The sequence below is a fragment of the Microplitis mediator genome, chromosome 1 (assembly GCF_029852145.1).
Source record: "Microplitis mediator isolate UGA2020A chromosome 1, iyMicMedi2.1, whole genome shotgun sequence".
In the NCBI taxonomy this organism is placed as follows: domain Eukaryota; kingdom Metazoa; phylum Arthropoda; class Insecta; order Hymenoptera; family Braconidae; genus Microplitis; species Microplitis mediator.
In genome coordinates this window covers 15,784,218-15,807,213 of record NC_079969.1, presented here as the reverse complement: position 1 = coordinate 15,807,213, position 22,996 = coordinate 15,784,218, and the positions used below count along the sequence as shown (strand labels likewise).

At 31.9% G+C, this 22,996-nt stretch overlaps 1 protein-coding gene across 4 annotated transcripts in view; it reads right to left on the bottom strand.

The window, feature by feature from the left end:
- Window positions 1–5,615: 5,615 nt before the first annotated feature.
- LOC130666999 (uncharacterized) overlaps window positions 5,616–22,996 on the bottom strand; it is a 33,359-nt gene continuing 15,978 nt past the window's right edge. For 3 of the 4 annotated variants that reach the window (XM_057468357.1, XM_057468366.1, XM_057468375.1), the window contains exons 3-6: window positions 13,617–13,760; window positions 9,359–9,690; window positions 6,880–7,154; window positions 5,616–6,791 (exon numbers count right to left, since the gene is read on the bottom strand). In XM_057468357.1, coding sequence (XP_057324340.1) covers window positions 6,056–6,791; window positions 6,880–7,154; window positions 9,359–9,690; window positions 13,617–13,760 — 1,487 coding nt within the window. In that variant the 3' untranslated portion in view covers window positions 5,616–6,055. Of the gene's footprint in view, window positions 6,792–6,879; window positions 7,155–9,358; window positions 9,691–13,616; window positions 13,761–20,039; window positions 20,217–22,996 lie in introns of those variants that run through there. The other variant, XM_057468380.1, reaches the window with a different exon arrangement.

Sequence of the window (22,996 nt, the reverse complement as noted above, 5' to 3'; positions counted from 1 at the left end):
TGCTAAACTAATTTTTTTATGCTTTAAAGTATTTAAAAAAAAAGTATTAATTGTATTACTTGATTTTTGCAGTTTCGGCGTCACTTTCGTATTCAAAGAAATACCTGTGACAAATTGATTCAGATGTTTGCCGAAAGTCCATTTTATTGTAATGCTGATACTCATAGTCCTATGGTATCAGATGAAACTCATGTATTAGCATTTTTGTGGTATGTATAAAATTACAAATATTAATTTTTTTATTGTTGATTACTAAAGAAAATATATATTCAATTAAGGTACGCTTGTAATAAAACAACACTCCGAAGTGTGGTAGATCGTTTTGGTATCGCTAAGTCGACATTGCACCAATGTAACGATAGAGTCATTAATTTTTTATTAAATATTTCTCCACAAGTAATACGTTTTCCGAGAACCGACGAAGAAAAAAATATTAAAGCTACTGAATTTCAAGCTGTAATCAACACATGAGCACTCTGTTTCTACTCTTACTAATCCCTTAATACTTGTATACTTTTCATATCTTTTTTTTCGCAGATTCAAGGCATTCCTGGCGTTGTAGGTTGCATCGACGGTATGTTCATTGACATTAGATGTCCTCACCATAAGATGCCTTCTACATTCGTTAATCGTCATCATCATACATACTCAAACCAGAGGGTATTCAGAGTAAATAAATACTGAAAAAAAAAAAAAAAAATTTACCGAAATATATTATTTTAAGAATATTCAAGAGCATTTATTGAACACAAAAATCAATTTTTTTTTCATTACTTGAAACGTATTTTATGTTTCTGGATTGTAAAAATAATTTTTTAAAGAAAACAAAAATATTTGACATTATTGTCACAATGTAATATAGTATCTACTATATGACCATCGAAACAGGCACTTGTCTCTCTGTCAAATAACAGAGAAGTATCCGTGCCAGAATTATTTTTAAGTATAGAATATAAGAACTCTGAAACACCTATCTAACCAGGAACAGGACAATAATAAATTGGGCGCGATCTAGTGGCGAGCACTGAACTACTTCCACTGCTGCTTAGCACCGGTGACTTTCTCCTCCTTCACATATATCTTATCCCAGCAAATTTTTCTCTTAAGTCTTTCACATTAAAACCCGGGTCAAAGCTGTCAAAACTTTCATTAACTGTCGACATTTTTAAACAAAAGACACTAAATAAATAGTAAACAAAACATAATCAATTCTGTAACTTAATATATTTTTATAAATATTGCCCATAAATAAAAATATTATAAGTCCATAATATAATCTAGTTTAGTCCTTGCAAATTTTCAGAACTAAAATTTCTTAAAGTTCAAGAATTAATTTAGTTTTGTCTGCCCGTAACGCAATTGTTTTTTAAAACAACAGATCAAAAACAGCTTAAAATTTTTATAAAACATCAAAAACAGATCAAATAATTAATTAATTAATAATTAATTTTTACTTGTTGAAAGTTCACATAAAATCCCTGATTATATCTAAACTGAAACCCCCGGATTTTTTTTTACTTCTTGAAGCTATTTTTACTTGCATAATTAAAATAATTGTTATAAACAAATTCATTGTTAATAAGATTCAATAAAATTTTTTTTTGGGATAAAAATACTTAATGAAAATAACAATTTTTAAGAAAACAATTGTTTCGTAAAAAATGTTTTTTATTGCTAAAAAGTGAATTTGCTAATTAACAATTTTTTTGTATTTATTAAACAATATTTATAAAAATCACTTTTATTCATAATTCATTAAGCAATTGAGTTAGAGCTTCGGTTACAAGCTCAATTTGTTTAATGATTAATGGACAATAAAAAAGACTTGAAGTGTTGTAGTTGTGTCTTCAATAAGATATTTTAATAACAATGAAGAAGAACAGAAAGGTAGCGACAAGTCCAAGTGTACAATGATTAAAAAAATTATATAAAAAATAAAAAAAAAATTTTTCTACAAAAAAAAAACGCATGGTTATTTTTAGTATTTGAAAAAAAATATTGCGTAAAAATTTATTTGTTTATAACAAATTGTTTGTTTGATAAACAAATAATAAATGAATGAAAAAAATTTTTTTTCTAATATAACAGAACACAATGATAAATGATGATTAAAAAAAAATTATGGTTCCTTAATGTCAATATTGAGTAAAAAAAAAATTGTTAATCAGCATGCGCTGTTTAGCAAAAAAAAATTTTTTTAAGAAACGATTTTTTTCTTAAAAATCCTTATTTTGATTAAGCGTTTTTTTCCCAAAAAAAAATTTTATTAAATCTAATTAGCAATGTATTTGTTTATAACAATTATTTAAACAATGCAAGTAAAAATTTTTTTTAAATTATTGTAATGTAGCTTTCAGCAATAAAAAATCAAAATAATCAAAAAAATAAATTTTCTTGATTGCTTTATTTACGTTTTTTATTTTTCAATGGTTTAGATTGTTAATAAAATCGAAATTTTTTGATTTTTTCACCGGCGATCTTTTCTTAACCCTTTCAAGAATAGCTTCAAGAAGTAAAAAAAATTCGGGGTTTTTAGTTTAGAAATAATCAGGGTTTTTATGTAAACTTTCAACAAGTAAAAATTAACTAATTAACAAAAGCATAGTTAATTAAAAAATTGAGGTAAAAACTGTTTTTCTGTAGATTATTATTGATTTATGTGTTTAGAAAGTACCAAATTTTTTTTAATCCTTAGTATTTAAATTTCATCGACTCTGGGCCCATTTTGAAAACACTCTGATTTCATCCTGTACTCATTTTGAGCTCATTTTGAAAACACTTTGATTCCATTCTGGATTCACTTTGGGTCCATTCTGAAGACACTTTGATCTACTCTGGATCAATTCTGAAACCACTTTGGTTTCACTCTGGAAAAAGGGCACAAATCCACTCTGGAAACATACTGGATTTAGAATGTTTACATTCTGACTATGATCCCAGAGTGTTTCCAGAGTGGGTTGAAGGTCGCAAGGGTCAACATTATATGTTGTATAGACAAAAAATTAAGTAACGTATTAATCATTAGAACTTTTTAAACAGTCTTTCAATTGACAACGGTTTATATAGTTTTTAAAATTATTTTTCATGATCAAAAGTTTGCTTGCGATAAAATACGTCTCTCATAAATTCGAGTTTTTCTTTGTGTCTCTTCATTTTGTTTATCTCCCTTTGTTTAGCGAGTTCTTCAATGACGTCAATAGCCGAGGTCGTGGAACGTTTGGCAGTTTTTCGTTTTCCCTTCTTAGAAACTTCAACTTCATCATCACTAGTAGTATCACTGTCACATGATTTTCTTTTTCTAGTAGCTGGTTCATCGATATCCGCAATACCGACACCAAACCGAACCTTTGGCAGGAAAGAGTCATCTATTGATGACATTTTTTGTAATTCATCTTGGTATTTAACAACACGTGGTGCTCGTCCTGATGTCCGATTGTTGTCTAAAGCTTCTTTGGCATCTCGTTTTACTCTTTTTAATCTGTTTTCACACTGGTATGCAGTGAAAACTGTTTCATAACTATTAGACATCTCTGTTGCAATGTGCTCCCACATCATTTTCAGATTTTTAAATTTTTTGAAAGGTCCAACTTCAGTAAAATTTTGCGTAAAGAGGTCTAGTAAAGCTCTGGTCAGGCCCTCAGAAGACAAATTTTTAGAATTTTAACCACTGACACCTACGTTTGAACTGCTGGTGGATGGGTAATTTGAAGAATTGTTTTGACAACTTTCCTCTTCAGGTACATCAATGGTAATCACAGTTTCATTTGACAGGAATTGCAAAAATTCATTGCCTGTAAAATAATAATAAACAATAATGAAAATAAAAATTTATTGACATAAGCAACGATAAAGATATTAAAAGAAAAATTGATAAATAAAATTTATATATATATAGAAATTTTCAATAAAAAACTTTCACTTAAAAAATAATAAATTAATTGATAATTACCCGATTCGTCAACAACTTGGTACAGTGTTTGATCTCCTTCAGTAATAACCTCCCCGGGAAAAAATGATCAGACCTGACCATGCCTGTTCATGTATGATCAGGCCTGAAATTAGACCTGATCATGCCTGTTCATGTATGATTAGGCCTGAAATTAGACATGATCAGGCCTGATCATACCTGTCCATGCCTGGTCATGTCTGAAGCGTTAAATACGCTCATGCCTGATCATACCTGTCCATGCCTGGTCATGTCTGTTCATGCCTGTTCATGTCTGAAGCGTTAAATACGCTCAGGCCTGATCATACCTGTCCATGCCTGTTCATGCCTGGTCATATATGTTCATGTCTGTTCATGGCTGTTCATGTCTGCTCATAGATCTAAAATTTTGTTGACCAAGAATCTATCACGTATAAGATTTTTATTACTTGAAGTTCATACGAAACTTACTTTCCAACTAAATCTCTTAGGTCAGTTGGTAGCGAGTTACACTTTCAGGCGCAAGGTCCACGGTTCAAATCCTGCACACGCCCGAATTTTTTATTTTTTTTATTTTTATAGCAATAATTATATACATGTATAATTGAATATAGTTATACATAATTAGATATAATTATAAAGGGCCATTTTTTATATATAATTTTTTTACCCGGATGGGCATGAACAGACATGAACATACCTGATCAGACCTGAACATGCCTGATCAGGCCTGATCAGGCATGGTAATTTTTCATGTCTGATCAGGTCTGAAGACTCATGCCTGTTCATGTCTGATCAGGTATGATCATTTTTTCCCGGGTCGTCATTTTCATTATAACACACTCCTTTAATTAACATTTTCCACAGTTTATTAATACAAAATATTATGAATTATGATTATTGATTTTTTCCAGTCTAAAACATGAACGATATCGTATATATTCACGTGTATTTTTGATAATATGATGATTATTTATATTACTATTATTCAGTATGATGTGATAATGATGTGAAATTAGCTGTTGGCTTTCTGACAGGTGAATTCACACTTAATTTCTTGTCAATATGTCTTTTGTTTACCGATTTGAATTTTTAATTTGAATTTTCCGCGTAAAAAAACAAAAATAGTCGACGCCCCGGGGCGCCGGGGCGATGGATCCGAACACACCATAGGTATTAATGAGCCGCTTCAAATACCACTCATATAGAATATCAACATACGTACGTACGTTATTGTTAATAACTTTTGATCAGTAAGGATTTCATAACCGAATTTTTAAAGGGATTGTCTCAAGGATGAACGAATACTTACGGAAAAAGTTTGAGATTATTAGTTGCGTCTGACAAACTCTATTCTGGTAGCAAACATACGTACCGACCAACGGACGTCGCTGTAAACAAACTTTTAACCGCCTTCTCTACATATATATTGAAGCGAATCAATCTAAAAATATATTTATCATATTCAGTAGAATCTCTAGTTTTTATGAATGCCCAACTTTAATGTTTGAATCAATTTGAATCAATATTATATGAGTTTATATGGTAAAATATAAAAAGTACAGGTCTCAAAAAAATTTTTAATAATAATTTACAAAATTAATTTTCGTATTTCAATTTTTATTTTACATACATGCAAATAATCATCTTTCACTAAATTGCTTTTAAAAATTCAGAGATTATAAGAGAGGCAAAAAATGAAAATAATTTGTCAACGGAATTTGTTTCAGGTATCATATAAGCTGTTCTGTGTAGCTCCTTTAATCAAGGCATTTAAAATTATATACAGTTAAGTAAACATGTCATAATAACACATCCATGATTAAGTAGAAGATCGCAAGAGTCACGCAACGCGTAAACATACAGATCAAAATAATAACAAGAAATGCACAAAGATCTTCGCATGCAAATACACAGAAGGCCGGCTCGCTGACTGTACTGCTTTAGATAATTGCCTCTTTCCCTGTTAGGTGAATTGATCCAGAGCAATCACGAAGCACTCGAGATATTTATGCACATCTTCATTTTTTTTAAATATCCTTCACTGCTTTGAATCGACCTAGCAAGTAAAACTCATTCCTATCATCTTAGAAAATAAATTCTAAGGCTAAATTTTTTATTCTCTGGTGCTCAACACACGGTGTTGTAAATATTTTCTTCCTCTATTGGGATACTCAACACATCTGATACTTCTGAATGAGTAGCAAGTTTCACGTAACCTCGATCTTTCTCGTTGGCACATAATTTACTAAGTGATGAACTTATTTTTGGCGATCGGCAGTTAATTTTCCCAGAGTGATTGTCTGTGGGTTCACAAATTTCTGTGTAAATCTCTTCCAACTTAAGAGGTGGTGTCAATAGAAGTGGAGTCAGGCTGTCTCTAACTTTTGAGTAAGGCGGGTCTGAGTCGGTTTTTGTTTGGATTTCAAGAACGCTTGTTGATATCGATCTCTGTACACGCTGTCTCAAAGCATTATCATTATGTGCACTTGGTGCTAATGCATTTGTATCCGATTCAAGGCTACCATATCGTTCCGGAACCCTCATACCAATTTCTGGTCGAACAGCAAAGGTAAAAGATGCAGACTTTTTAGCTGGATTTCTGCTTTTACTACTGTGAGTAATTTTTGTAATTCGTTCGAGGAAACTTTGATTACTTGAAATTCCACTACTTCTGGAATGAATTCGATCACGAATCGTTGTTTTTTTCATGTGTTCTAAGCTTTCTTTTAAACTTTGTAAAATTGGTTTTGCTTCAGACTGAGACTTTATTTCTTTTAAATGCAGTTCTTTCAGTTGATTACCACTATTTACTAGTTTTGGTGGCGCTACACGAGGTTCAGTTGCTCTTTGATCCAAGGCACGCCTGTAATAAATATTTTACATATATCCATTATCTCATCAAATTAAATATATACATTGTTATTGGAAATACATAAATGCCTTAAAATTACCTGCACGCTGAAAGTAATCGTTGCATTTTTGGAGATGCAAGTAGTCTCGATTCAGATGGGCAACCTAATCGAGCTCGTTTGACTCTTGGTGCTCCGGGACCGGTTGCAACCAATTCCAGAAGCTCCGGGACAGCAACGTTAGGTAAGGGTCGATCTGGTATCAACGGTACAGCACATCCTAATACTATGGGACCTTGCGTTGCATTTTCAAGTTGCATTAACCCACTGTAATCTCGTGGCAGAGGAATCGGTAGGGGACCTGCAACTAACCGTACCTGCAAACACACAAGATTTCCTGCAACTCTTCCTTGCATTTCTCCGCTGGGATTTAGTTGTTACTAAGTGTGTGAACTATTTTATTTGCATCATCAGTCTTGAACACGTTCGAGGTAAGATACCTTAAATCTGTAGCAATGCAGTATAATATCCGTAATTTGACTCTCTCTCTCTAAATTTAACAAGATTTTCTCCTTAATGTTAACAATCCTGCCTCTTACTACGTTTTTTTGCGCGACTAATAAAAAAAAAGCTTAGTGGCGGGCAATTCAAATCTTCCCATATGCACCTATATCATTACATCCGATAAAATCCTAACCGAAAAGTGTGTCGCATTTTTTTCTCCATACATTACGCATTGTACTGCGCAGACCTGAGCACATAAGACACAAGTTTTGATATGATAAGGATGACAGGATTTGTTAACATTACGGAATGGTCCTGGATAGGAGTGTTAACATTACGGAGATTTTACTGTACTTGCTTAAGATGCATTAGCTCAGATTCGCTGCAGAATTGCTTAAGATATCTGGACATGACTATCCTCTATGTTGTTTCGTAAGCCGACTATTCAGCATTAGTATAGCCAATTCAGAGGTTCTCACTTAAGAAATTATGCAGTAACTCTGACTTGACATTGTTACATAGAACGTGCTCTGCTTAATACTTGCTGAAGAATGTATCTACACATTTCCGTAAATCTATGAGCAGAATCTTAAGCAAAGCTTGATGAAATATTTGGCAAGTATAGTTATGAAATACATCTTTTTCAAACCTTATTTAAATCTTCCGTAAGAAACTTGCTGAAGGTCATTCATCAAGTAACTTGCTTAAGACAATACTACTAGGGAACTACACAGTAAAAAATATTGTGTAAAATCAACACAGTTTATGTGTTAAAAACGGTTGACACAAAATTTGTGTTGAAATTTCGACACAAACTTTGTGTAACCCCTTTTTAACACAAAGATTATGTTGAAATATCGCCACAAGAGGGCGTAAATAATTCCACAGTAACACACAAAATGTGTTAATAAAGAGTGTATAACACATTTTTTATGTTACAAAAAGTGACACAAACTTTGTGTTAGTTTAACACAAACCGTTTTCGACACAAATACACAATATTTTTTACTGTGTAGTCAAATGAAAAAGATTAATGACTGTCAAAGTAGCTTATGATAATTATCTGATTATAAGTCTGCATTCCCTGAGACCCAAGTCAAAATCAAAAAGGTAGTTTGAGCCTCAAAATCCGACACGAGAACAAAGATTTTGAAATTATCCTTCTAGATTATGATGATCCGTATATCAAAACGGTGATTCAAACCTAAACTTGGTAACTTTGTCCGCTTTAACGAAGTTTAGGTTCAAATTATCTTTTTACAAAATATAATTAGCCTCTACATTTTAAATTCGTAGGGTGAGAGATTCTTATTGGATTGCCTACAATTGATAAAGGAAGAAAAAGGAAAAGGGGGACATTAATTAGAAATAACCGCTATGATCGAAAAAAATTTGAAATTTAAAAATGCCACAAATTATGTTTTAATGATGAACGTTTTATTGTAAGATTTAAAAACATAACATCTAAATTATTAATAATAATCGTTAAAGATATGCAAGTAGTGTTCGAGCCGAATAATACTAATCTTTGACATATTAGTATATTATTAATAGCTGATTATAGTTTATGTGAACAATAAATACGAGTGGTATACTAGAAAATGGAAACTGCCGAAGAATTCGTAAAAATCCGTCCAAATAATCTGTTGACGCCGGGATTTGAAACCAAGACTTAACGAATATGGACCATGACCGCTGCCGCGCTGCTACTCAAACACTCACGTTTAGTTAGAAATATCTTTATCTACTTAGAACGCAGCTATTATTGTAACAATAACATCATGCTAAAGAATTAAGCTCATTCGAAATTACAAATTAAAAGTATGGTAGGCCTTAGAGGATTAAAATACATTTTTAAAAAGGTGATTTACTCCTCCATATGCTACTTTTAGAACATCGAGGACTTGAATAACATACTACATTCAGGGGCAAGTCTAACATCAAAAGAATTGAGACTTTTGAGGCTCAAACTACTTTTTTAATTTTGACTCGGGATTGAAGTAATAAATAAACTATTTTAAATTATAATGTAACAGGACAGTAAAAAACTAAGATGATCATCTATATTTAATCGTACTCGTAATGGTAAATCTCTCTTGGCTAATTGATGAACTCTGTAAAGGACTGCATCACTTCCGGTGTCTAGACTACCACTTTGACATGTTGCGTAAAATTCACCTCTAGAAGAGAGAGGCACGAATAGTTCGTGACCGTGGGAGTCAAGACATTGGGCGTACTGATCTCGCTCGGACAACCTTGAATTCTTCTTCTCTGAAGTATCACTCGTCACGCTGGTTACTTCAGTGGTTATTGGCGCTCTTCTGGTATCCTGAAATACTGCTGCCAAACGCAATACTTCACCTGCTCTTACTATTGTTTTTATATAGTGAGCTCTCAAATTTCCATTTTCTAGAAATTAACACAAAAAAAAAAAATATTTATTAATTTTACAGTAAACACTTTGTATCATAGATATAAGTACAATAGTTATTAGATCTATAATTACATAAAACAATAGTTTAAAAGATTTAAAAGCGATGATATCAAGTTATAACATGTGTTTTAAGTTGTGATATGGAAATCGAATTATACGAAAAATATACAGTCGTGTACTATAAACATGTTCATTGCAAACGTCTATAATAGTAACAATTTCTGTTTGATATTGTGGACTGACATAATTATATAAAGAAATATTATTTATACCGAACAGTTTATATTTTGTTCCTTTTTCGGAAGAAAGCAGCTATGTTTTTCAGCCACTAAACCAAGTAAGTGTGGCCATGTTACAGGGTCAAAGCAGTACATACAGGAGCATCTCGTGATTAAACATTACAAGTCTTATTAATTTTGCCCGATTTGTTTTAAGAAGTACACTAGCTCAGCCAATATGTGCATTCAAAAACATATCAAAAGATGTATTCGTATGGCGAAAGAGTTTTAGCTCGCCGTGTGCAGAATTCGAGGTAAGTATCGCGTAACTCAAGTAAATTCCAATTTGTTTTAAAGGAAACTTAAACAATTTTTATTATCGTAAATTAAAGATTCAATTCTCTCAGCATAGGTACGACTTTACAAATGACTTAGCATAAAACTAGACCGCTAACCGAAATCAGAGTATGACTGCGTCGGATGAGCAAATCGAAAAAAAATTATTTTTCAAGGGCTTATAACCCCTCAGTAACCCGCCGCACTTAGGGACGCGACTTAGTACCGTGCGCCACCTAGTGGTCACAGCGGAACTACCGAAAGTCTCTCTCTTGCTCGCTTCGCCAACCCCGTATATTTTTGCGGGCTCATCACAGCGCTTAGTTTAAAAAAACATTTGTCAGCAGTTTTTTTTTCAAATTCTCTGGCAGTTTCGCGTGAACACGCACACACGTCCTTACGCACAGATGCATGCTCACGAACACACGCTCGCATACACATATAAATTTACGGACACACATACGCACGCACACGCACACACACACCCACAAAAACACACATACACACACACACACACACACACACACACACACACACACACACACACACACACACACACACACACACACACACACGTCGGGTAAAAAATGCCAAAAAGGCGTACTACAGCAGTTAGATAGGGTCTTGTAGCGAAAGGATGTATAAAAAAATTTTTTTTTTGCCATTCAACTCATAACTATTTAAAACGTCAAAATCAATAAAAAAAATCGGTCTGTCAGTTGACCCTGCGGGCCAGCCCCAAAACTTCCCGCTGTTTTCGAGCTCGCTGAGCTCGAAAACATTATTGTGAATATATTTTCGAGCTCTTCGAGCTCGCAAATACTTTTGTATGCCATTGTTTTGTAAAAAACCATTTTTTAGCATTTCTTTCTTCCACGATATCTCGCGAACGAATTAACCGATTTTGATGGTTGAGGTGGCAATCGACGCGTTTTATCAAGTTCTAAAGCTGGTCGAATTTTGAAATTGATTTATTCAGCCGTTTTTGAGAAATTTCAAAAAAACCAAGGAAAAAATTTTTTTTGAATTCTTTCGTCAACGGTTTCTCTTGAACGAATAAACCGATTTTGATGGTTGAGGTGGCATTCGACGCGGCTTATAGAGTTTTAGAGCTGATTAGATTTTGGAATCAATCCATCGAGCAAATTGGAAGTTATCCAAATAAAACATTTTTAAAAAAATTTTATTTTTGAAATATCTCTGAACGCACCCTACCGATTAAGTTCAAATTTCTACGGCCTCAAGACATTAACAAGCCGCGTCGAATGACACCTCAACGATCAAAATCGGTTCATCCGTTCAAGAGTTATGAATATTTACATACATACATACGTACGTACGTACGTACGTACGTACACACATACATACACTCGGACATCATCGTGAAATTAGTCAGGATAGCTTCCTAGGACCTCGAAACGTCGACATCTGATGGAAATTCGATTTTCGTAAATCGGACCGAAACCAATAACTTCCCGAATTTTTGAAAATTTACAATTTTCTTAGCGGGAAGTTAAAAAGTTTTTGAATTACTAACGCCGAAAAGGGCGTATAAAAAAACGATGTTTTCTATTTCATAATATGAAATTAATGTCATATCACTGAAATAATAATAGAATGAATATGAAGATTGAAAAATTGAAATTTAGAAAGGACCAAAGTGGGAGAACGAAATTCAGTGCTGAAAAATTTCTATTCTCTGAACTTTTAGAAAATAGTAAATATTTTTTTTTAGTTTTATTTGCCCCCATTTGGAATTTTTGAAACCCACCTTATTTATTTTTAATACTCTTGCTATAGCAATTTTATGTTGGAGAAAAAATGGTAAAAAACATTTCTTTTCGAAAACAACAGCATACAAAAGTATTTTCGAGCTCTTCCCGGGAAGTTTTAGGGCTGGCCTGCAGGGTCAACCGATAGACCGATTTTTTTTATATTTTCGGACTATATATTAATGATTTACATAATGGCCAAGTAAAAAAGCCCACTTGGAAAATAATGGACACACTGTTATATACATATATTGTTATATTTTAGATAAAAATTGTTACTATTAAACGAATGTAATTTCACGTCTGTTCATTATTTATCGTGTTATTAATATTTATATTACTGTTATACATTATAGTATATGCTATTTTGAACTTGTCTTTATGAAAACATTGATATGTTTAAACTGTTTTTTTAATTTAACTATAGCGTAAAGTTCTGAAAAAACTAATTTATTATGAGTTGGTGTAGACGAATTACGAAATTTAAGAATCGCGTGCGGCTCTCGTTTTGCATTTAACGGCTTCGTTTACGCTGGACTTTTGAGGAACTAAGTCCATAGAGAAAGGAGCATACACTGAAAACACAGCATAAAAGTATCAAGCCGAGCATGACTGAAACATTATAACCAACGTCAACGCAGAATAAAAAAGTTAAACTGGGATACAAATCGTGGTGCGTGCCGTTTTCTACCGTGCTGTCACGACGAATTATCTTATACAATACTGAATTGATAGTGTGAGCTTGTGGGATAAGAACAAGTTCTACAGAAGGATTCCGGCTTAAGACCATTTTTTACATTCATATTTTTAAATTACATAATATTTAAATTATGAGTAAGCTAAGATTTCAAAACTAGAGAAATTAAAAATTGTTCGTTCATTATGAATTATTATACATCTTTTAAATTATTAATTAGATAATTTTATTTTTTATTTTTAGGTTAATTTTTTAAAATTAAATATTCCGACTTTTTGTCTTAGATGTCGCTCTTTTATTTCAATTCTACTGTCAGACTAGTGCTGCTGCCAGTAATTGATGATGGAGATGCAAAATAAAACATAATAACAACAGTAAAAATAAAAATGGCAGCTACATTTTTGTTAATTCGGATTAAAGTTTTTTTTTTATCAATTACAAATAAACGAACAGGATTCAAATCGTGAATTTCGAAAGAGTTCCTAAGATGAAAAATACAAATCTAATAAAAGAACAATAAGTTTGAGTTATTATGTGTATATCGATAATTTTCGTGTTTACGAACTTTCATACGAGACAATTGACAGAGCTGATTTCTTGGATTAAAATACTTTATTTCAATAGATTGTGATAATGTCGATTTAATACTAGCTCGAAACTGTTTCTTAATAAATTGTCCTTATTCTGGTATACAATTAAACCCATCTTGAGGCAGTTAAAAAAGTGTAGAAATAATTTCACGTGAGCTAAATAGTCGCACAGAGTAAATTGTTCGTAGAACACTGAGCGCTTTTGCGCGTGATGTGTGCAATATACTAGCAGAGGTCAAATATATTAATTAATCTGTATGAATCTACAAAAATAAAAAATACACTTACCCATTTTCGAGTGAGTAAGAGTGTAAGCTCGCAGAGGTTTTGCCAAAAGAAAAGCCGGAACACCCGCTCTCACTAAAGCACCAATTTTTCTGTAAACTCTTGCACTGCCGGTACGACTGTTATTTGGCACAACAGAAAACCAACCTGTAACAACAAGAAAATTAAATTATATTAACTAAGTTTTTTAGATATTAAATAAGCGTGAAATTGAGGTGTAAAGCGTGAATATAATAACAATACTCTAATACAAGTCAATTTATCGCCTTGAAGATCTTGATGGATATACATTATTTTTTTGTGCATACAGTTTACGTGATGTTTTATTTCTCTTAAAAACATCCTTACGCGGAAAAAACAATATAGTAGTGGAAGCTCTCTGGGATAGTACTGAGTAATTTCTGTAAAGAAAAAATTCCAGACAGTACTGTATGCTATTTAGACAATATCCCCTACTCTCTGGATAGTAGTGAGTACACTGAGAGAAAAGTCGATAGTCATTTCAACTAAAAAGACTTCAACTATTTAAAATTAGTTACTGGTACTAATGCGTTAGTAAGGCTAACTATTCAGTAGTTGCTCAAACTAAAAAAAAATTAATTAAAGCAACTAAAATTTTTCAGTCTCCGAAAATTGTTGTTTTAACTAAAAAAATTTAGTTGATAGTATATGAATTTTAAAATTAACTATAACTTAATTTTTTTAGTGTATGTAAATAAAAATTGTTTTTATTATAACTGCTGATTTAAAGTTAAAATAAAATAGTTGTTATAAATATAAATCTAGTTAATGGAACTAAAATTTTCAAGTTACTGTAATTGAGTCAAATGTAGGCAGGAAATGGATTTTTAATTTTTTTTCAAAACTTAATGATTGAGTAAATAAATGTTTTTAAATCGCCAAAAAGTTTTTATCAAAAACTTTTTCTTAAACATATTTTTTTTGCAAGATTATTTTTTTCTAAAAAAATTATTTTTCAAAGAATTTTTTTTTCCAAAAAATTTGTTATCTTAATTTTTTTAGAAAACTTTAGTTGTTAAAAATATTTTGAAAATAGAAATACATATTTATATCAATTATTTAAGATAAATTGGAATACTTAAACTGAACTGTCGTACAAAAATTTTCGATTTAAGTATAAAAATATGTTGACTTGAGAAAAAAAATTTTGATTCAAGATAAAAATTGTAAGATAATTATTTACTTGGTGCAAGAAGATTTTTCTTGAATCAAGAACATTTTTACTTGATTCGAGTTAACTTTTTTCGATGTAGTTATAATTCGCAAAAATATCGGATAATTTTAAAAACCATTTAGGATCAATATTAATAGCTGACAAAATTTTTTCCTTTAGCTAATAAGGTTCTTCATTTGTACGTTATCAAAACCTAAATGCGTCTTTCAAATTTTAGTTTGTCTACACTGTAAAATATTATTGGACTCGGTGTAGTGTAAATGTCTATGTAAAAATTGTGGTGTGAAAATTACACTAAGTATTGTATTAAATTTAAGCGGTGTGAATTAGAAATTTTTCCTCTGTCAAGCGTGTATATGTGTAATTTATATTTAAATTTTGCGTTTAAGGCAAATAATCATAAAAAAATTAAAATGTTCAAAACACGAGTTAATATCTAAATAAAATTGCTTAAACCAAGAGAAAAATTTCTTGAGAGAAAACATATGCATGGAGGAGAGGAAAGTCACCGGTACCAGACAGCAGTAGCGGGAGTAGTTCGATGCTCGCCACGAGATCGCGCCCAGCCGCTGTGTAGTGTCCCTGGCAAGATATATATCTCAGAACTGTTAAATTCCAAAGTTAAAAACAATTTCGGCATCAGTACAACTATGTCATTTGACAAAGTGATACTTACATTTTTGGATTGTATTATAGTTTATCCTATATTACATCATGACATTAATATTTATTATTAATGGTTCAATAAATAATTTATCTTTAAAATTTAACTTGAACTTTCAAAAAAAAATTAATTCTAATCAAAACTCTATAGAGTCTCTACTTAATAATTAAAACCATGTGAATGGTATATTTGTGCGAAAAAAACATTATTTATTTAATGGATTTAACTAAAAAATATTCATTGAATTAACTAAAAAAACATCGTAATGATACTTAATATTTTTGTTTGCTTTAATGAAAGAGTTATAGATGAATTAACTACCTAAGTTCAGTTTAAAAAATTAAAAATTATTAATTGAATACAAGTTTAAAAATCAGTTACATTAACTATTTATATAGTTAATTGAACTAAAAAATATTTAACATAACTACTTAGAGATATTTATAATAACTATCTATTGGTGTTGTAGTAACTCCGAAAAAATAGTTAAAGCGCTATTTAACTGTCATTTTATAGTTAGATTTACTGGATTTTTCTCTCAGTGTACTATCCCGGACAGTAGTGGATACAGTTTACTGGCTTACTTACTAATTTATCTAATTTTTTACGATTTTGTCATTATGAATTCATGGATATAATGACACAATTACTTGGTTTAGTTAAAAAATATTACCTAATATTTGTATACCTACTTTGTAAACGACGAAAAATATTATTAGGCTAAAAAGCCAAATTCGGCCGAAAACACGCCGAAATTTTATTATTTTTAATGAACAGACCGGAAATTGGCCGATCAATTGAATCGTCCTGCTTTCGATTTTTTTAGTCTTAATTGTCGGCCTAGCTGGTATTCAGCCTTGTGTTCCCTACCTAAACTTTTCGTCGACCACTTTTCGGCCAAGAAAAATGTTTATCATTATTTTGGCTTGAAATTTTTGTACCCGGATTCATGACATTATATGCCCATGAGAAAAATAATTCTTAGCTGAAGTTAAATATATTGGCAATTTAAAAAATAAACGTAAAGTATTAAATAATGCAATTATATTTCTTTTCTTTCATTTTATACCAAAAATTTTTAGACGATTTTTCCAATTTAAAATAATGGTATATATTAAATTAAACAATTTATTAAATGATCAAAAAGTTCACAGGTGTAAACCTTATTCTCTTATACATTTATAATATATTTCCACTAGCAATAAATTTGCAAAGTTATTCAGAGCATATAATTTCTCTTGGTTAGATCATAATTGTCTATGTAATCATAGGCTTGGACGGCGTAATTTCCTGCTGATCCCCTGCAATATCCTTCTCGTCTTGACAAACCACAATGTTCCATCGATGTAGTCACATTCACGCACGTACTGAATCATTATTTACCGAGTGAATTTTTATTTCCTTCATGTTTTCTCAGTAATTATCGTCTGAAATCTGATCCGTATACACACCAAGTCCAGTATATATAACGATGATAGAAGTGATCTACCGATATATCGACGTTTACGATCACAAATTATTTCCATTTCACGCACCGTTGAACTTGCCATGACGTGACCACAATGCCCTTTATTGCTTGAACTTCCTGGTTTTCAATTAAGTCATTTTATTAATTTCATCGAGGGCTGATTTATCATTACGAAAAAAAATTTCCACTGTAAGACATAATAATTGCTGACGGCCTTATTAAATTGTTAACAACTTTATCAATTGAAATAAATTTATAGTCTTAAGAAACGCCAATTTTACTTATATGAGTCGAAAAATAATAGCTCCTTGAACTCGAAAAAAGAGGGAAGTCTCGGGCCTGGCCCGCAAGGCCAACCGTTGCTCAGATTTTTTAAATTGTATATCTTGTGGTACAGAGTCATCGATGATATTAATATCTTAGTCTATATCTGTTGTTAATATCAAATAAAATTGATAGGAATATCCGGTAGCTTTTTAGGTTTTTGAGCTGCATCATTGATGGTATCACAACCCAGTGAACACATGACCTTATTTTGACGTCATACATAGGTCATAGAAATGTCACGGCATCTGATGTAAATTTGATGTCAATCTGACGTTCTGCATAACTTTAATATGATGTAAAGCTTGTGACATCATATTGATGTAAGCATGACTCTTGTATTACGTCAGAGTTATGACTTATGTATTACGTACGTTTGACATAAAATCTACATCACATTATTACGTAGTGATAAAGTCATTATCGTATATCATAATGACGTAACTTTAAAATCATAAATTTATGTCAGTAGCAAAGTCACGGTTACACGTAATATGGATGTCACTCTTAAATCATATCTTTATATCAGTGACAAGTCAGTATTTTACGCAATGCTGATGTAATTTCCGAGTCATAGTTTTTTATCATCTATTTTTTAAAATAAAAGAATCATAGAATGAATTTTCAAAAATTTGTAAATGTGTAAAAATAACAACTAAACGTCGAACATTTTTGGGGCCAAAGTAATCGATAAACTCGATAATAGATTATTCAGACGTTTTAGATGAAAATATTAGCGTTAGCATAAAGAAACAACGTGGAAGAACCGTCAGTAAAGCACCCCTAGCGCTTTCGCGCTTGAGGTGTGCAATTAATTTTATTTTTTTAAATGATATGTCGAAAATATCATTTAGGATAACAAAGAAAATGTAACGACATTGAACTCTTTTGATTTTATGATTTTAAAGTTTAGTATGACAATTTTTCAATCGATTAAATTTCATACGATTTTGTGGAATTATTTAATATTTCGAAATATTTCATATAAGATTTTTTAAATTTCACATCACAATAAAAAATTTACAAATTTGATGAAACTTAATGAAATTTTAACCAATCATCATCGAGGCCAACATATATTGTTTCTATAAATTTTCATATAAGTTCATAAAGTTTTTCTAAATTTGTAAAAATCTTTCACGAAAACTTTATGAACAATGTCTTTTCCGGCATTTCACTCTAAACACATCAATTAAGCACGAGATTTGAACTCCCGTGATGTGGACCAGTGAACAACGTTCAGGACTACCTGCCAAGAGGAGCCGTGTTCGAACTCATCAGACGACAAGGATTTTTTCATCATTTAACGTTATATAATCTTGTTTCAGAATTCACAATGCATTCGCGTGGTAATAATCAAACCAAAAATTCGGTATTTCATTTTTTTTTTTTTTTTCTTTTAAAAATATTTTTTCTTTATCCCTTAGTCGAAAGTACGCACTTCCCTCCCTAATTTTAAGGCCTAAAGTCTCATTTCCCTCTCCTAGTGGAGTTACACGCGCCCCACTTACATCGCCGGGAGCAAAAAATTTTTTCGTGCCTACGGAAACAGCCGGCTGCTGCCATCTACTGAACGTCTACCACTTTATCAATAAAATTTTTGACGATAACATCTATAACGTTCTCCTCTATTTTACACAACCCACGGCGGAGTGCGGATAGTGCTCAATAGCCGTTATGGCTCTCCGTTGATGACAAACTGAAATAGAATAGAAAAACAACCACAATGTCCCACCTGGAGATATCCTGAATCTCCCTGGACACTCAGCTCTTCTCAGGCTGGGTTAGACAACCGAATTGGGCGCCAGTTCGTGTGCCCCACGAACGAAATAACAAATAAACAATAACGAAAGAAAATGAAATGAAAATGAAATAATAAAATAAAACAGAGAGCAGTTTTCAGGTATTGGAAAAGGATAGCAAGAAAGAGATAGTTTGCAATAAATAAATAATAAGATTTAAATAAATCCCGGGTTGGTAGCCATTTACCCGATATATTTTAGTTTATAATTATTCAGCTGTATATAAATAATAAGACAATAATAATAAGAAATAATATTCACTTCACAATATAAATTCTTGTGTGACCAATAGTCACATACGCAAAAAAATAATTTAATAAAAACCACAGTTTCTTTTGTTATCACTCGCACGTGATAACTGAAAATATAAATATAACTAATTAATTATACTAATTTTTATGCGCACAATATAAATTATATCACACTATTAATTGTGGAATACGCAGAAATTCAGGAATACTTTGATTGTTTAACGCAAATTTAATATCAGAACCACTGGTGATATTTAGATAATTGTAAAATACTGTTCAAAATGCTAAATACTAAGCAAATAATAAGGTACATATGGGTAGATATTTACCGCAAAATAATAAATAATACAAATGATAATTATCGCATCAACTCAGAAATGTTTCCAGATAAAAATTGATTAATTGTAAATATCTACCGCAACTAAAATAAAACGTTCCCAATAATACTCAAAATTATAAATAATAAATGTAAATATTTTTAATATTTACCGCCAAAACATATGGACACTCCCTAATAATTAATCCATCAATACAATAATAATTATTAGGTTTCCAAGTTTTGGATAAGTTTCCGCTGGGACAAACAAGTACGCAAGTATATATATGTATTGGAATCTACTATAAGTATTGCTCTTTCTCTCACTCCCACGTGAAAGATATACAAATGGCCACCAACGCGGGAACAAATTACACGCCAATGTATATAGCACAAAGGTACTTACAGTCTCCGTTGTAATATAAAATGCGTACAGGTTCCATTGGTCTCAATTATTAAATTGGCAATAATTACTGCAACAACTCGAATTAAATGCGATTGCCAAGTGTCCCATACACTTTATAAATTTCAATAATTGCCAAATGGCGTCCCAACAAAGAAATATTTTACGGCAACAGCAACACACCTTGCTCTTACAATTGCTTATCCACGTCTGGCCATGGCAGCACGTGAGTCCCATGCCGGCACCTCGGCCGGCGCCATCTTATAGTGTTCTCCCATTTTAACCAATGGAGCCATATACCTGTCGCATGTTAATGTACTCATCGACACCAACATGATGCATGAGTTGTTTTGTATGTAATTTGTCCATTCCCGACATTAAATGACCATTCGCATATTTCAGGGCCAATTAATAATATAATATTATAAACAAATATTCCCTCAATTTATTTATAAACCCCGTAAATTTATTTAAATTAAATAAATTCACCGAGGCCAACTGTTGCGTTGCCGCGCATGCGCCAACCAATCAAAATAATAATAATAATAATCAAATAATTAAATAAATAAATGCGCAATTATCCATCCCAGCGTATATAAAATCCATTTTATCGTTTATAAAATTCAGTAAATTTTACTGAGCTGAACGCAATTTTTTACCTAGGAAATTGAATACATAATAGAAACACAGTAAATAAAATAAGATAATACATAAAATAATAATAATAATAGTAATGATAATAATAATAATATTCAAGACGTGTTCAGCAGCGTGTGCTGCCGTCTGCTGCCCCTCTCCGACCTAATGCGAAGATGCCGCGATATTTAAATATCGTGACACATCATAGATCGTTGCTTTATTTATATGTACGTCAGTGTTTTCGTGTCTCGTTGTTTGTGATATTTTAAGTAAACAGTGTACTTGCAATAATAAAATGACTGAAAAAGTATCATCTGATGACTCTATGGACGAGGATGAGGTGATAAAAGATTTTGATGCAGAGGCGAGGTTAATTATTGAAAGATTATGTATTCATTTATATATTATTTATTGGCAGGAAAAAAATCTTGTTCATAGGCATAAATTTATTTCTTTCGAAAAAAAATAATTATTTTTTATTTTTATTTTTTATAAGTATAATTATGTCTTTTTTTTTGTTTTGTTTTTGATGCCTGCCCCCGCCGACCAGACGCACTCGCTTCGCTCGTGCTTTCAAATGTCGCGGGGCAGGCATCAAAAACGCAACAAAAAAAAAAAGGGAGACGGAAAAAAATTAAAGTTTTATGTATGTCCGAAAGAGGCGCGTCAATAGGGAGCAAATAAAAAAAACATGGCCGACCTGTCAGCTGAAGGCAGAACGTGGTTGTGTTGTTTATAGTATTCAAAAATGTAATTAATAAACGTACTTTCGACCAGGTATAAAGAAAAATCGTATACACCACACGGGAAGATAGTTAAAAGCCCTGCCCTGTGTGTCATGATGCCCTCGGCTTCGCCTCGGGCATCATATCACACAGGGCAGGAATTTCAACTTTCTTCCCTTGTAGTGTAATATACTATTTCCGAATTGATAATTTTGACATCACCCATATGTCATATTGACGTCATAGAATGTCACACAGACATCACATTTACGTCATGTATATGTCATTAGTTTTACATCATAATCTTACGTAAAAAAGTGTGAAATAATGAGTCACACCTGACTCATTCGTGACTTATATCTTACGTAAATGATGACATAGCGTAACGTTACTCTGACGTCAAATTCACGTCAATGTGTTAACTGGGAAAGCTCATAACTTATTGATTTAACAGAAGAAAAATTAAACGCCACGCTCAATACTCCTCATGTACAGGTCTTCTGTACATGCTTCAGCTTTGCAGTCTTGCAATTTCTTTGACTCAATGACTGTTCCCTGTATGTCATATCAGTTCCTCATCTTGACAAGACTGGAAGATAATACATTTTCTTCAATTCTCACACTGTCTTATTGTGTTACAGTAGATTCAACACAGTGACTTCCATAAAACAACTGTAAATTCGTTCGTGCCAACATACTCGTGTTCTCAACGGCATCCATAACGCCATGTTTCATTGTTATGCAATAGTAAAATACTATAATTAATGTTGCAATTCGTAAGGAGAAATAAATAATTTTAATGAAATAAAAAAGAAAAAAAAATTAGAAAAACGGTTGGCCCCGCGGGCCAGCCTCAAAACTTCCCGCTGTTTTTGAAAGCTTCTCGAACTTAAAAACAGTATCGTGAAAACATTTTCGAGCTCGCAAATACTCTTCCATGCATTAGTTTCCTTGAGTCTTGATTTGGTCTACGAGAATTCAAAAAACCAAAAATAATTCAAAATAAAATGCCATCTGGCAGCCAGAATGGAAGATAGATTTTTCGAAAATTTTCAGCACGGCCCTGATTTTTCGCAAGCCCGCTCTTAGCTTAAAACGAAGGCAACCCTCGTTAATTTTTACTAGAGTTGAACTGAATTTTTTAAGATCAGTTTTTCAATCCAAGATTCGTAATCCGCGATTTAAAAATTGTTAGTATGCTTATATATTTATATACACACGAAGCTGTTGATCTGTTCAAAAGCTGTAGAATATTTACATATCCACATACCGACGTGTTTTCTCGAGTTTTTGAGCTACCTGAATTTTGGAATCGATCAGTCCAGTCTTTTGAAAGATATAAAAAAAAAAATCTTTTTTAACGTTTCTTTCGCCAACGATTTCTCTTGAACTAATCGACCAATCAAGATGTTTAATCAGCAACCTAAGCGTTTTATTGATTTCTAGAGTTGATTGGGTCTTGGAATTGATTAATAGAGTCATTTTTTAGAAATTTTAAACAAAAAAAAAAAATGGTTTTTTTTATTTCTTAATTATCTGAGAGTGTATCAGATTGAATGATCTGAAGTTTTTCGGGACGTTGACGGGTTATTAGCT